The 16,945-nt window shown below is 43.0% G+C and overlaps 1 protein-coding gene across 1 annotated transcript in view; it reads right to left on the bottom strand.

Annotated features, from left to right (window-relative positions):
• CACNA1E (calcium voltage-gated channel subunit alpha1 E) overlaps window positions 1-16,945 on the bottom strand; it is a 237,343-nt gene that overhangs the window by 99,799 nt on the left and 120,599 nt on the right. The window contains exon 7 of the mRNA XM_087827824.1: window positions 14,816-14,919. Coding sequence (XP_087683950.1) covers window positions 14,816-14,919 — 104 coding nt within the window. The remainder of the gene's footprint in view (window positions 1-14,815; window positions 14,920-16,945) is intronic.

Genomic DNA, 16,945 nt, shown 5'->3' with positions numbered 1-16,945 from the left:
TGGAATTTTCAAAGTTTCATTCTCCTGCTCGTCTCCCCTCCGTGAACTCCCCTTTCCCTGTTCCCATCTCCTGCCACATATACGTTTTTGCACAAGAAATAAAACATGGAAGGAAATATGCCCAACATCTCCGCCAGGTAAATGTTTGGTCACATGCTCTCTATTTCAGCACAGCACGTCCCTACTGGGTATTTGAAATTGCCCCTATTCTCACTGTTTCCAATTAATATTCTCAGACTCCAAATCCCCGCGATCTCGGGAGCAAGGCCCTGGGTAGCCGCCCTCAGCGTGCCTCCCTGTCCTCTCCTCCGAGAAGCAGACAGGTCCCTTCCCGCTTACGTAAGCCCAGCCATGCCGGTCTGGTTACCAGTTAGCCCTGGGACACAGCCTTTAGAAAAGCAGCCGTACATGCGGGAGACTGGAAACGCCTCAGATGTACTTCACAGGCGCTTTCTGCAGATCACAGTTGCCGAAAGGAAATCCCTAAAGAAAATTCGCTAAATTGATTGTTTAATTATAACATTAGCCTTTGCTATCAAAAACTGGATGAGACAGAGAGGGAAAAAGACACCAAAACAAGAAAGGGAGAGCCTGAACTTCCACAGGGAAGGTGGGCCACCGAAGAAAGGCTGGCCCTGGCTCCCAGGTGTGTCACTCACCCACAGGACAGAGCCCTTGGGCTCCACACACTGAGCGGGGATCTGCAGGCGACGCGGTTGTTCCGTCTACACAGCTGCTAAAGGGGTTAGCACCCTAGGACCTCTGCTCCAGCCCTCTGGGCTGGGGTCCAGGTGATCCGAGAGGTATAGCAGTCCCTCCTTTCTCCTGAAGACAGCTTCATGCCTCTGCTGCTCTTCCCACAGGGACAGGAAAGGTGATGAGGGCCAGAAAACACAAATTCGGGGATGGGGGGGCGTGAAACTGACACATACGGCCTGGCCCAGATTATGGAGACAGTGTCCAGAGGCTCCAACACAGAATGACCCTCGGCCTCCTGAGAACCAGTATATTTCATTTACACACCTATTGACTTTGAGATTAGGCTCTTGTGACATGAAACATGATAGATGAGAATTTTAATTGAGACTGTTTACTTATTATATCTCTTAGTTGGGAACACAAGGAGATCCCCAACTGCTTAATTCATAAAAGCCCCAGACTCTAGCCATGCTTAGACAGACCCTTAACAGGATTAGCTGCGCAGACGGGAGACAATCATGACAATGGGCACATGCACTTCACAGTGAGGAGGTGGAAAGGGCAGAGCACTGAGCAGGCCCAGCACACATGGATGAAGTGGAATGGCGGGAGTGCTGGGGGGGACAGGGCAATGACTTCAAGCTGGCAGGGGGTGTCAGGTGGGGGCTGCTGAATGGGGCAGGGAAGGCGAGTCAGCTGCAGGAGAGCTGTAAGGCTGTGTTGACCTAAACTTTCAGGGCTCTGGTTGGCCTTGCGGGATGTGACAAGCATGTCCTGCCCAGCTTTCTGGCAGAAGGATGGAGAAAGGGAGAGGTGACATTGAACTGGGGAGAGCAAAGGTGCATCAGCTCAAATACAAAATGTCACCTGCTTTTCAAATTTTGCCAGGAGCAAATCTTGACCAGGGTCGAAAGACTGTGGACAAGAAATTCCTAGAAAGAAGGGCTAATTTTTGCCTACCTTGCCTGTAAAAATGACCAGCACAGCCCAACCTAGACAATACCTGACGCTCCTTCTGAGGATCATGCTGAGAAAAGGGGCCAGGAATGAGTGACTGAATGAATCGCACACTTCCTCTCGGGGGCAGACAATCTGGGACACTACTTGGCCTGGAAGTCACCTCTGACGTTTCAGACGTTTTTCTTCCTATTCATAGGTGAATGCAGAGGGAAGGCAGAGGGTGGACACGTCACTAAGAGCAAAGTCCTGGATTCCAGCTCACTATCCAGGGAAAGAGTATGAAGTTGCTTAATCCACTAGTGAACCTCTCACTGCTGGTTAACACAGAGTGCCGAGTGAGGAACAGGCGGTGTCCCACGCTGGCTGAGTAATGATTCTAGACACTGTTGCTTGGTAACCTGGTCTAGTCCCGTTGGTTGTGAAGGGACATTTTCAGAATAACAGACACTTTCCTCTAGGGAAAGACACAAGGCATTTCTCCTGTGGGGACAGCTGTGTCAGCTGAGAAAAGGGCATCCACCTGGCCGGCGTGACTCAGTGGTTGAGCATCGACCTAGGATCCAGGTGATCAGGGTTTGATTCCCAGTCGGGCACGTGCCCGGGTTGTGGGCTCGATCCCCAGCAGGGGGCGTGCAGGAGGCAGCCGATCAGTGACTCTCTCATCATTGATGTTTCTCTCTCTCTCCTTCCCCCTTCCTCTCTGAAATCAATAAAGACTTATTTTTAAAAAATAAAAGAATAAAGAAAAGAAAGAAAAGGACATCCACACATTTGACCCAGAGGTCAGCCCCACGCAGACTGTCAGGGTCTGGTAGCTATTCCCTCAAGTCTGATGTATTGTATCCCAAGACAGGAGTCAGGCTACTATTCAAAGCCTGGTCATTTTCTTCGTGGCATTGACCATTCACATTGTGTTATTTGCTGGTTTAATCATGTATTTGCTGTCTTAGCCATTAGAGTATGAAGCTCATGAGAATGAGGGGCCACATCTCATTCACTTTCAAACTCAGAGTGTCTGACATACAGGTGAAAATATTTTAATAAGTGATCACATGAGTATTTCTTCCACTTAACTCTCTCTACTTTAAAAAAAATTATCTTGTGTCTTCTCCCCTCAATTCTTGGTCCCAGATAGCTGCTGGCTGAGATATGAATGTCTGGTAATAAGATCCTCACTCTCCAGTATTACATTTGATCACTGGACAGCTTGGTCTAAAGGAACAGTGGTGTGACAACGTGGTGGCCAGATGACAGAGAAGATGCTTCTGTGTGTACATTACAGAAGGTCGTAGGGGAAGTGGGGAAGGACCAAACCCCATTTTACTGACATTCCAGTCAACTGTGGTGAGGGCTAGGGGGCTCCTATGGACTTGTCAGCAGGTAAATAGATTAGTTATCAAGTTTAGTTTAATATGGGTAAGAGTAATGGGGCCCCTTTAGCAGACCCTGGGGTCCCACCTGTTCCCCCAAATGCTCTCCTCTCCGTGGCTGTTCATTTCCTGCATTCTCTGTGGGGCATGAACTTTCGCTGGCTCCCCAGTGCTTTCCCTGCTTAGCAGAGTTTGCTTCTTCAACAGGAAAGAGTAATTTCAATATTTTGGCTAAATGAGGAATATTTTGGGATGCGATGATAATTAAGTGTTGAGAATGTAGTGATGCACTTGACATCAAGGAGAAAATAAAGAACTTTTAATTCTACTACAACTCTAACAGCATCAGAACTGAACAAGAAATGCCAAGCACCCAGTATATAACCACGTTGTAAAGACTGTGATTATCAACCGGGGAAATTGGAAGGTATTATTTCAGCCACCTCAGTGTGCACATGTCTGCAAATGCACAGAAAACATGTCTAATTATAGGGGCGATGGGCTATAAGCTTGGAATGAAGCAAGGCTCTAACTATTACGAATTTCCATGTGGTGAAATCAATTGCTATGCGAGTCCATAGACCAGAAAGAGAAAAACATTCAAGCAAAAGAAATTCTTCTAATCTTGAGAAGCCTAAGACTGTGGCTTAAGCACTACAGGGAAATGAGCACACGGGATGCATTACGACAGTAAAAGAAAGCCAATAAAAGGCCCCTCAAATAGCAACGATTTGATTACAGTGGGTCATGTCTGTCCCACTGATAATGACAAATGTCCCCTCTTTCTCCCCATAATAGAGAAAGTCTAAGCACAGTTCTTAGATTCATCCCTTGACACCAGCAAAATAATGGAGTGCTACTACGGTAACCTGTGCCCAGTTCTCCCGCTAATATTAAACTTGGGCTTCGGGGGAATTAGACCCACTGCCAACTTCGAAAGCTCATTTTTCGTCATCTTCGTATCGATCCCTGTGGCTCATTCAGCACTTGGGGTTGCGCATTCCTTCTGGAAACCCTGCACCTCCGTATCCTCTGGTTGTGACGCCTTCCTGACACCATTTTGTCCAATCTGGATATTCTAGCTCTTTAGTGGTGAGTGTTTCTAGAAATCTCTATCCGTGGCTGTTTTTTCTTCTCTACACGCCCTCCGTGGATAACCTTATCTATTTTTATCATTTTCTCTATCATTTACTGACAGGGTCACATCTTTTCTCCCTCTGTTCTTAAGACACAGATATTGGCTGATCCTATGTAGTTGTTTGGCCCTTTTTAACCTCAAACTCTCTCTGTCTGACGCTGAACACATCTTGCTCCTAGAGCAAGAGCTGTATTCCTTCATCTATTACCCACCTTAGTAATGGAACCAGGTATCTCCAAGACATTCGTGACGGAATCTGGGATCTATGATAGGATGATCTTCCCTCACTCATTAGTGTCAGTCACCATGTCCTGACTATTTTACCACCTAACGTCTTCACCTGTTTCCCTTTACCTTTCAGCTATCAGCTATCAGTGCTTGAGATCCTCATTTGCTCTCCACAACTAGAGCTTTTTAATAGTCTTATTACAAATCAACTACATTTTTACTACCTTTCCTAATCCTCTACAGACTCAACTGAAAATTCAAAACTAACTTGAGTTTTGTCCTTTGATCTAAGGAATTATGGCACTCAGTGATGTCTGGCACAGTGGAGACTGGTGGAGGTGGTCGGAAGTGTATTTTTATTTTTACAAATTCAAAGTTATCAATTGTTTCCTTAATGGCTTATTGATTTGCAGCGTGCTTAGAAAGGCCTTCCCCCTTGGAGACTTTTTAAATGTCCATAATCTCTTTGAATACTTTTATGGTTTAGTTTTAAGATGTTATGTACTTGTTCCATCTGCAATTTATTTTGGTATAAAATATGAGAGTTGGGATTCAATTCAATTCTTTCCTTTCCATGCGACTGCCCAGTTAACAGTACCATTCACTGAATAATTTATCTTCACTAACTTGAGATGAATATATATATAGTAAATACCCAAATACAGGGTGGGGCAAAAGCAGGTTTACAGTTGTGAGTAAATAAAACAGTTTATTCTTGTATTGTTATTTATTAATTATTGTATTACTTTCCATACGAACAACTGTAAGCCTACTTCTGCCCCACCCTGTGTATATATGAGTCTCCTGCTGGTCCTCTTATTCCTATATCATATCAGACTGTTCCAACTATTGTAGCTTCAGAATATACTGTACTACTTGTAGAAAAAGCCTGTTCCTCACTGTTCTTCCTAAAAAAGTCCTGGCTATTCATACTTATGCTTTCAGATAGATTTCCATTTAGTAAAAATCTTATTTATATTTATTAATATTAAAGTTAAAGACTACACTAGGAGACATAGACATTTTTGTAAACTGAAGTATTCCCTTTCAAGGACGGAGTTGGTGTTTTCATTTAATTAAATGAGAATATACACCTCTTAGAATCTCCCCATGTTGGAATTCAAGCTCCATGAGGGCAGGACTTTCTCTTTGTTTTCTTCTCTGCTTCTAGAACACTGCATGGCACATATAGAAGCTAATACCTATTGAAAAACTGAACAAAGGAACACATAAATGATGCTATTATTTAGGCAGTAGGAAGCCATTATAAATAATTAAGGCACACAAATCATGTAATTAGACGTCTAGCTTGGAAAGACGGTTTTGGCCATGGAGGAGGCTGGCTTAGAGTAGGGGGAACATTTAAAGAGGCAACTGCTAGTCCTGGACACAGTTCATAAAACCTTTCAAAGGTGGAATCCGTAGGTCTTGATGAGCAATTAGATGCAGAGAATAAGTGAAAAGAAAGTATAAAGATTAACTAAGGGTACGATCTTGGATAATGAGTGTGATAAAAGATAGCAGAGAAGAATATGGAAGAGCAGTGGCTGTGTTCAGTGGTGGGGCAGGAGAAGGAGACAATGACTTCGACTAGGACGTCCTGAGTCTGAGACACCTAAGGGATGTCTAAGCAAAGATGTGCCCTTTGGAGCTTAGTAGCAGGCAGGCAAATAAAATCCAGCTCTCTCTGTTAGCTAAGCCATCTTCTTAAGCATTACTTCATATTATATTATTCTATTAAGTAAATATTCACTCCTCCTCTACAAAGCGGATAAGTAGAAGGAGGTTTTAAAATGGAAATATTATGGAAATAGGTTTAAACACGGTGTACAAGTGCGCAACATAGTGTGCACTGTGACAGGCAAATTCAGAGAATGCCACAGTCATTTGCTGGGTTCCTAAGTACTTCATGGAGAGACAACAACTGCAGTACAGTATGAACACCGAGTTTGAGCATGAATACAAAGCATCGTGTACACAAGTGAAATATGTGTGCATATGTGTATATATCTGTGTGTATAGACATGTGCATATATATACACACACACATGAATAAAGATATCAAAGTGATAGAGGGTGAATCTATATTAAGTTAGTAAGGGTTTGGCAGAAGAGATAACAGGATTGTTTCAGCCACCTAAGAACTTGGTCAACTAGAAATTCCATGAGCAAAAAATCCTTTGGCAGAGAATGGAGGCATTTTATATTTGGCCACTGTCTTCCATCACCAGAATGTCACTTAATAAAGTCCCAATCTAACTGTTCAAATTTTTCCATAAAAAGGTGAGTCCATGTAAAACAGTACCTTGTTTTGATGATTTATTGAGATTAGTCCTACTCACTGATTTCTCAATTCTTTCTCCCTTAACACTCTGACCCTGCCTCTCAGAGTTCACCTTTCCAAGTATAATTGTTTGCTTCTACCAGGTCTCACTTCTCCATCCCTATCACACATCTTCAGACAATTATCCTCCTACCTTGGCCCAGGCCCCCAGAACCACCTATCCTGGTACAGCTTCTGCTTCCCCAGATAGGTAAGAGGGCACTAGAGCTTAATTTTTTTAGAGGAAACAGAATTTAAACAATAAAAAAACCTAGAGCCTTTCTCCTCCAAAAGCAGCCACATGACATTTTCCCATTCACAGTCTCAGCCCATAAATTTATCAACACAGGACAAATTCAGGGTACTGGTACTGATTATATATCTTTCTAATATATTGATACATTCCAAAATGGGGGGGGGGGGATATTCTAGAAAATAGAGATTACATGTGCAGTCCAAGAATATAAGCTCCATGAAGGCAGGGATGTTTAATTCCAGTATCCAGAAAAGTTATCTAGCGCGTAGTAGGTGCTCAATAAATACTTGTGGACTTAATAAGTTCTCATACAGGAAATACTAGTATCCTTGTTTGCAAGTGAGTAACTGAGGCTACAAAAATGTGATGTGACTTGCCTAAGGACATACAGATGACGAGTGATGGAAATGGGATTCAAACCGGGATACACTATTTACAGTCTATATTTTACTAGCAGTTGATACCTATAGTGCAGAATAAAAAAGCAGTCCGGACAGGGAGCAGGATGACTGAAGCTAAAGTCAAGATCTGCCACTAAATAGCTGGGTATGACCTCAGCAAGTTGCTTATCTCTATTCAGGTTTCCTTAATTGTAACATGGAGCCCAGGAGTTAAACTCCACTCAACAGTTCCTTCTAGCTCAATTTTTATCACACTCTAAGATATAACTTCAACAAATGAGATATAAGCCAACATCTTAGGGAAATGTAGACTCTTTCAACAAACTCTCATAGCTTTATATGTGACCTCCAAGGTCACACAGCTCATCCAGGAAAGTGTCCTTCTTGTCAGGGCAGAAACCAGAAACACTCTGGTCATCATACGTGCTTAACACAGAATCTCTGTCTGCAGTGCTGGAAGCTCTACTTGTCTGGGCCGCCATCAAGTTCTGCTGTACTAGATGCCAGGTAGTTTCCTTCCAAAAAAGCCGTTTAAACTCTATGGAAGATGTGTTTGAAAGCATAAATGTTTGGACCTCAGTCCCAATTCTGAACCTGCTGTTTAATAGCTTTGGGAGTTTAGATTAAATAAATGAATTTGGCAATGCAGCAGGATACAAAATTAACACCCAGAAAGTGATGGCATTTTTATACACCGATAATGAACTCTCAGAAAGAGAAACTAAAAAAAAAAAAAAAAAAAAAAAAAAATCCCATTTACCACTGCAACAAAAAATTTAGATACTTAGGAATAAACTTAACCAAGGAGGTAAAAGACCTATATTCAGGAAACTACAGGACATTGAAAAAAGAGAGAGAAAAAGATATAAACAAATGGAAGAATATACCATGTTCATGGATTGGTAGAATTAACATCAGTAAAATGTCCATACTACCCAAAGCAATCTATAGGTTCAATGCAATCTCTATTAAAACACCAATAGCATATTTCACAGATTTAGAACAAATACTCCTAAAATTTATATGGAACCAAAACAAATTAGAATAGCCAGAGCAATTTTGAGAGAGAAGAACAAAGTTGGAGAGATCACAATACTGGATATCAAGTTATACTACAAAGCCACTGTAATCAAAACAGCCTGATACTGGCACAAGAACAGGCATATAGATCAATGGAACAGAACAGAGAACCCAGAAATCGACCCATGCCATTATGCTCAATTAATATTTGACGAAGGAGGCAAGAGCATACAATGGAGTAAAGACAGTCTCTTCAATAAACGGTGTGGAAAAATTGAACAGGTACATGCAAAAAAAAAAAAAGAAAGAAACTAGACCACCAACATACACCATACACAAGAATAAATTCAAAATGGATAAAAGACTTAAATATAAGTCATGAAACCATAAACATCCTAGAAGAAAATGTAGGCAGCAAAATATCTGACATCTCACATATCTTCCTGCCTCCAGTCTTGCCTCTCTTTACACTTTCTCTATGGTGATCACCCTCCAATGCGAACTGGTCATCTTCTGAGTTTAAACCTGAGGGCCTCCCTCAAGCTTCTGGGGTCAAGTTCAAAGTTATTAGTGTAGCCCATGTGGAGGGCCCTTCATGATGGGTCTCTGCCTCTACTTCCCCTAATGTGCTTCTCTTACAAGGTTTCCCATTGTTCCCATGTGCATTTGTAAGTAGTCCCTGGCCTGGTTGTCCGTATCCCAGTTTGGGGACAATGCCAATGCTCCCCAAGCTGACCTCCTTCTCTCCAGAAGCCCTGGGAGTAGCAGGTAGGTGGTGGGACAGCTCAGGGTCATTTCTGTCTGTGTGAGTCGCTGCCCTGGAGCACCTGATCTGCTTTCAGGATGTGCCTGTGCAGCCCTGGTTTGTTTTCATGGAGACAGGAAGCTCTGCTTCTCCTCAAACCTAAGCTAATGGTTTTCATCAAATCCCACTTCCTCTCAGACAAAGTAAAAATGCTACAATGCCACTGTCCACACTTCCTTTTAAAATACACTGGAGCCGACAAACACACCTCACAGCCTTCCTTCCACCCACACCCACAGCCCTGGGACTGGTGCCAGTGGGCCATGGCTGCCAACAGCCCCTCACTTGGACTCTTCTCATCACTTGCCTAACACAGGGGTACCTCCCTCCATTGCCATCTCTCTGCTTTAGGAAAGCCTTGGGATATAACATTCAAACTGCCCACAGCTCACTGGGAGCACATCCTATGAAGAGCTTGTCTCTGGCTTTCTAGTGCAACTCCCAACCATGCCCTCACTCCAAGGAGAAAGCCCACATCCCCTCCAGGGGCATGTGAAGCCAGACCAAGCAGAAGAGAGCGCGTGCCCCTCCCACCCCTGTACACAGAACCCTCCACAGACACCAGATAAAGCCTCGCCACGTGAGTCAAGCATCAGAACGTGAAAAGGCAACCTGGACAGAAATACTTTAGTCGCAGCGTGTAAGGTCTCTATTGTTAACACTCCTATAAATGTCAGCATTTACTCGCACCAGCTGTTGCCAGCTGCTGCTGTTACTTCCTAGGCTTCCCCAGAAGTGCTAAGGAGGCAAATGTCACTTCAGCTCTGTTTCTTCTCCAATCCAAGGAGGCCATCTCCCTGTCAGAGAAGAGCTGATGGCCTCACAACTGGTACGAACCAAAACGACAGCCTGCTATTCAGATGACAGCCACTAGACCTAACAGGTGGAGAAAACCAAGGTCAATATTATCAAAGGGTATTAAGAGTTAACAGCTGCTCCACGCAAGACCCTGGGTAAGGTGGCCTTTTCTTATGAGAGAGATAGTGATGTCCCATTTCACAGAGGAGGAGCCAGGCTCAGGGCAACTTGTCTGAATGCACAAGGCCAGTAAGTGGCAGGGTTAGGTTCTCCTCCATGACTGTCAGACGAGGCTCCCAAGGCCCTTTTTCCCATCCAGAGGAGGAGGTGGGAGGATTAAAAGATGCGATCCCACACCAGAGAGCATCCATCAGAGCGCACATGGCCAGACACAGGACTCGTCCTGCGGGGCAGCGCCGTCCCATTTCCCGCCCCGTGAACAGACAGCTTGAACCCATCCTGGAGTCTTATCTGGAGCACCAAGGATGTGTTAGCACAGCACCTGCTTTCTTGCTCTTCAAATAGTAAGAATCTGACTTGAATTTTCTGAACTAAAACATGGACACACTTAGGAACTGAATAATGATCCAGAATAGCAGGTAAGATCCCACCAACCAGAGACGGTGCCCCCAGGAGAAAGAAGCGTGTGGTCAGGCCCCTGCCGTAAGCAGTCCCTGGGGCTGCACTGGAGTTTCCAGTACGGGCTGTGTGCAGAGCATTGCCAGGACCAGTGCTTGGGCACGAAGGGTGTCAACAGTGCTCAGGGGACGAGCGACTATGCGATAAATTCCATAATGTCTGACCACTCTCCACTTAAGGTGCACACCAAAAAACTCCACACTGTCTCCCGATTTTCCTTCACAGCCACTTCATGTCACCACAGGCTCTGAGTCCCCATAGTTGGACATGGTTGTCTCCTCCTTAATTCTACTGAGTCTGGTCTCTGCCCATGCCAATCCCTCCCCCCAGGTGTCAGATCAATGATCGTCTATAATATATTCCTCCAGTCCAACACCTTTTTGATGGTGCAATTTTTACTTTTACATTTAATGTCTATTTTCTCAAAGTAACACATGCTAAGCTTTAAATTCAAATATTTTTAAAAGACTTACAATGGAAAAAATTGCAGCTCATCTCCCCCCCCCCAATCTCTGAATCTCAATCCCCAGGAGCAAGCACTCAGTTCTTTTACCTGTTTCCTCTGGTATTCGTTTCCAGTTTTCAAAACGTTATACTTACACAACTGCTATTTCTTTATCTGTAAATTTTAGATGTTGTTTAAAGACTGCCTTACTGCGGAACCTGAGATTTTAGTCTTTGACATTCCCTTTCCCTTCCCACACTTGTCCTCCCCCATCCTCTCAAGGCCATGATAGGACCATAGGGGCTATTTCAAAATCCAGTTTGCCAATGTAAATGTGGTTGACATCAGATCTGCCTCGAGGACTTACTATGCTTTTTGTTCCTTTAGCGGCAACACTTTCATATGTTGTGGAATTAATTGCTTAGCTCAGGGGGTGCATGTGTATAGAAATATATACATTTATATATTCACGTACATTTTATTTATATATTTGTATGTATATATACACACACATTCATATATATATAGTTTTGATAAAAACCATTAAACTCTTTTGAATATAATAACCAGGAGATATATTCATTTCATGTTTTTTCTTAAAGAAATCATTTGTAGAGCCCTCTGTCATCCTACTCAGATCTGACCCTGCTTCTCTCTAGGCCTCCGACAGCTTTCATCCTACACTTCCTTTTATCACCCCGGGATCCCCTCTGCCTCTCTCCTCTAGTAAATCCCTTGTTTCTGTGAGTATCATGTCCATCTCTCTCTTCAATTACTTCCTTATTTTTAGTGACTCACATTCTCCAGTAACTTCTTCAGAAAGTGTGTCTGAAAATATTGCTATTCCATTCTCACAAATAATTGCTATTTTGGCTGGGTATAGACTTCTGTCCTGGAAACTTTTCCTTCAGAAAGTTTTAGGGACTTCTCTATTAGTTTCTAATTTTCAACGTCATTTAGGAGTCCAAGGCCATCCTAATTCATGATTCTTTATAAGTAAAATCCATCCACTTCCCTATCACCAGAAGCTTTTAGAATATTCTCTTTACCCAGATGCTCTGAAATTTCATGATGATTCATCTTGGTGTGGTCTCTTTTTATTAGTTCGGCTGAGTGCTCAGTGGACATTTGCATTATACATTTGTTCCCTTTTATCTCCACACCCACCTCCCATCTTCCCGCCATACAAACTACTATTGCAATATAGTCAACGTCTGCTTTTTATTTCAATGCATTTTTACAAACTGTATGGTGTGTGTGTGTTTCTATTTATATAAATGATATATCACACTGTTTCCTTCTTGTTTTCACTAAACTCTATGTTTTTAAGATACTCTATGTTGCCATGTGTAGGTGGTATTTGTTGCTCCTAAGTGCTGAATAGTAAGTACATCATGGATTGCATCCAATAGTTTTCCTACCTACTCTCACAGTCATGAATACTCAGGTTTTCTCCAATTCCCCACCATCAAAAAACAGTGCTGGAAAGAGTATCCTTGCACACGTGTCTCAACTGATCTTTTCATTTGCTACTGTGAGTTTACTGGTGCTGGGAACATTTTGGTGTTTTTCTTCATTAATTTCTTCTTTTGCATTTTATGTAACCCTTATTAGTTGAATGTCTGACTCCTCCTCTGATTTTCTTATTTTCATTCTATTTTTTATATGATTGCATCAATTTTATATTCCAGCCATTTACTATCTTTATATTTTTATTACACATTTTACATTAATTCGTTTTACATTCATGTAAATTTTACATTAATTATTTTACATTAATGTCCAAGAACTCTTCTTAACTGCTAAATGCTTTCTCTTTATAGCAATCTGTTACTTTGTGGATAAAATTATTTCTCATCTATTTCTGCTGATATCAATTATACTTTTTAAAAGTTATCTTCTGCCCTCTGCATTGCTCATATTCCCTCAAGTTCCTTTTTTCTATTTATTATTTTGTTTTTGTCCTTTGTGTTAAACGTTTTCTTCAAATGATAATGATCTCTAGCTATGTGTGTTCATGTTTAAGAGCAAAGGCAGAAAAGGCTTCTTGGAAACTCTGTGTGCATGGTTGTGGTTTGTAGAATGGTGACTATAGTGCCCCTTTTCCCCCAAAATATGTCTATATCCCAATTCCTGGAACCTGGAACTGTTACCTTATTTGGAAAAGGGCCTTAGCAGATATAATTAAGGTAAGAATCTTGAGATGAAGAAGTCATCCTGGATTATCCAGTTAACCTTAAATCCAGTGACAAGTGTCCTCATAAGAGAGAGGTAGGCAGAAGAGAAGGTGGCAATGTGACCGCAGAGACAGAGACTGGAGTGACACAGCCACAAGCCAAGGAATGCCTGCAGCCACCAGAGGCTGGAAGAGGAAGAGAGAGCCCTTGGAGGGAGTATGACCCTGCTAGTGTTTGGACCTCTCGCCTCCAAACATTAGAGAATTAATTTCTCCCCAGTTTTAAGCCACTTAGTTTGTGGTAATTTGTTTCAGTAGCCATAGGAAACTAATATCATGAGCCTCACCGAGGTGATAGGTGGGAACCATTTCTCTGGTCAACCTCAATTATCAGTATACATAGGTCTTTTCTCAAGCTTAATAGTTTCCCCACAAAGAAAATGAATTCCCCACCAATGCTCTGAGCTCCTGCCAGATGGCTCCAGTTCTGAGAGTCATGCCATTGAGGTAGGCTGGGAGAACCAGAACTCAGTTTGTGGACTTTTACTTAACCCTCCTGTTCTCACCACAATATATCATCCTCACCCTCAGAGGCATCAGATGTTACCACCCCCAGCTTCTCCCATTCAGCCTCTACAGGGAGTAAGACTCCTAACCATGTCTGGGGCGAAGGCTGGGTGTGGCACATACCTGTCAGCATTGTGCGGGGGGAGAGATCTAGGGTGTCGGGAGAGAGCTGCTAAGTATTCCTTTCAAGGACTTTTGACCAATCCTGTCTCCTTCCCGGTCAACCTCCCAATAAAAGCTTTTTACTTTTCTCAGAAGCTGGTGCCACAGTATTGACTTTGGTGCCCATCAGGAGCAAGCCCTGCCAACACACTGTATATTCCAAACAAAAACCCAACACTTCTCAAAACCATCTCTGATAACTTCAGACGATATTGATTTGTCCCTTCTCCAAAACACCAATTACCTGCATCTTACATTAGTCAGTAAAATAACTGCCATTCCCTGTTTTAAGTATCTGTGTTGTCATCTCCCCAAAACATAAGGTCCTTAAAGACAGGAACCAGGCCTTATACTTCACATGCCCCTCACAATTCTTCCCATGGCTTTGGACACTGAGTACTTGCTGATTGATGTACACTAACCCAAGACTCAAATACGGGATCTGATGTCCAATACATGACAAAAAATCATTCGAGGGTAAAGCCTGTATCTTACTCAACTTTATATCCCTAACAGGCAGCACAGAGTTCGACACAGAAGGCCTATGACTGCTGAGCGACTAAATGAAAAGATGGATGGAAAAATGAATTCTCAGTAGATACTGTGTTCAATGCTGCACCTGACCTGAAGATTTTTTTACTTCCTAAGAATAACAAAGATGACTAGACAGGCAGTTCACTACTGCACTCCCGACATCAGGAACATCACTCAGCACACAGGAGCTGCCCAGTAAACATCTTCTAAATGAAGCTTCAATGAATGAATCTGACACGAGTCAGGAGCACCAGTTTATGGTTAGAAAATGGTTAAAAGAAGCATGTGGCTTACCCAGAAAGCACTCCCAGGACTAGGTTGAGAACAAAGAAGGATCCAATGATGATGAGGGGGATGAAGTACAGCCAATTCCAGGTGGCTCCTAAGGCATCATTGGTCTGAAAGAAAGAAGAATGGTTCCTTAATAATTCATCAAAACCTGAAGGCCTCTATTCTCGCAGCTTCCCACACAGGATAATGTTATAAGCACAGTGCAATGCAGTTAAACATTGCCTCGCTCCACTCCCAATCCGGCGTTACTGTGAGTTAACTCCTCTCCCATATGCCTAGTGAAGGACATTGCATCAGCCTCGTGCAACATCCTCAGTTGGAGTAGTTGAACACCCTCACTTAACAGATGAGAGAACAGAACGCGGAAAGGTCAACTACTTTTCCAAGATCATGCAAACGATAGCTTTTATAGTGTTTGATGCTGTGGGTTCTAAGTTTCTGCACTCTGAATTGGACAAATTCTTGAAAAGACAGGGGCAGGCTGTGTCCATCACTCTATTCCACAGATGCTGGCCAAGGCCTTGACAGGGCTGCTTGGGAAAAAGTAGGGTCACCCACATCCTGCTCAGCCTTTGACCTGACCTCTAGCTTTCTGAACTCTGGCTTGCTCTCTTCCATCATAGTCCCATAGTACAGAGCTGGCCCCAGGCCTGGCCCCAGCAAGGCTCTGGACAAAACAGAAATAAATCTAGATTTGAAGAGTGATCTCTTACTCTCTTTCTAATGCTAACACACAGTGACCCAAAAAATGCAGAGAGATCCATATTCTAGATTCTCATACTGAAACTTAAATGCAAGGCTCTTGAATGGTGGGGGCTGAGGTGCATTACACCACACAGAAGCAACTCTTGGCAGGATATCTTACTAGGACATTGAAACAGAGTTTGGGAGCATTTTGCAAAATTCTAACACTTGAGCGTCTCAACTAAGCTTCACCTTGACTCCCCCTCCCCATGATATCAACCCCAAATCTTTCAAAATAGTCTCCTTGAATTGCATTTTACATATCCAGGGCTTTAAAATTCTCCCCACCACATACACACAAAACTCTAATACTTAATTGAAACTCAATTTCTGGAAAGATATTTTTATTCCCAATTCACTGGAGAAAAAGGCATCCAAGTCAAATGCCCTGCCCCAAATTCACGTGCTAAATTAGTTAAAACGAAGCTGCAAGTTCAGTATTTCTATGGCAACGTGTTTCTCGTCCCTGTGATTTACCTTCCACTGAACTTTGCAAACATACTTTGATTCATTGAACTCATGCTCCCTGTGGATTTCTATGAGTCTACCTTGTTTTCTCCCAAATGATCTCATTTCCTTTCTGCCTCCCATTCAAGTGTGCCAGCCCATAGGCCACAGCCTCCCACTGGTTATCATGGCAGCCATCACCGTACAGTAGATTTTTCCATTAAAAAGAGCTTTGAGGAAACCTCTTTTCACCAAGCTTGTGTCTTCTGTCTTGCCCCTACACTGTTTGGAGAGATATGATGGAGCAAAATAAAAGTTAAAAACAAACACTTCCCGACTGGGTGGGACAAAGGCAGGGACTTGCTAATTTCAGTGCATAAGATGTAACTCTTAGGGTTGAGCAGGTCTGCTCAAGTCAATGTAAGCAGGGAAGACGTGGGCCAGGCCTCAGAGAAAACTGCCCCTGACTCAAATACGAAAAACCAGACGCCAAGGGGCCAAAGGGCTTTCAATGGACATAGAAAACTCTTTTTTCTCCGAGATAGTTGAGGCATGGCCCTTCCTGTGAGCTGCAGGATGGACTGAATGATATTAGTACAGTTAGCTCTGTCTTTATTCATGATTATAAATGCAGCACTATGTAAAACTAGTTAGCTAGGGTGGTTCACAAGTGGTGCTCAGACCGACAAGTTTCATTCACTCTATGGCTTAGCCAGCTCCCTGCTCAGCGACCTTTGTCAGCAAGGAGCAAGCCTGCTCCCAGCACCTGGATCAGGGCTCAGTTGCCAATAAACATAAGTTGGTGTCAGCGATGGCGATGATGACATTATGCCCTTTAAGGTGTCTTTGGGCCCAGGAGTGATTGAGCTATAGTTTGAAGGGAGCTAAAGCAATTTTTCAGTTGGGTGACTATTTGCCAGAGACGCTGTGGAGTGAAGAGCA

This window comes from Miniopterus natalensis, chromosome 19 (genome assembly GCF_054644295.1).
Source record: "Miniopterus natalensis isolate mMinNat1 chromosome 19, mMinNat1.hap1, whole genome shotgun sequence".
NCBI lineage: Eukaryota > Metazoa > Chordata > Mammalia > Chiroptera > Miniopteridae > Miniopterus > Miniopterus natalensis.
The sequence above is the reverse complement of the archived record's forward strand: the minus strand, read 5'-3'. Positions and strand labels throughout refer to the sequence as shown.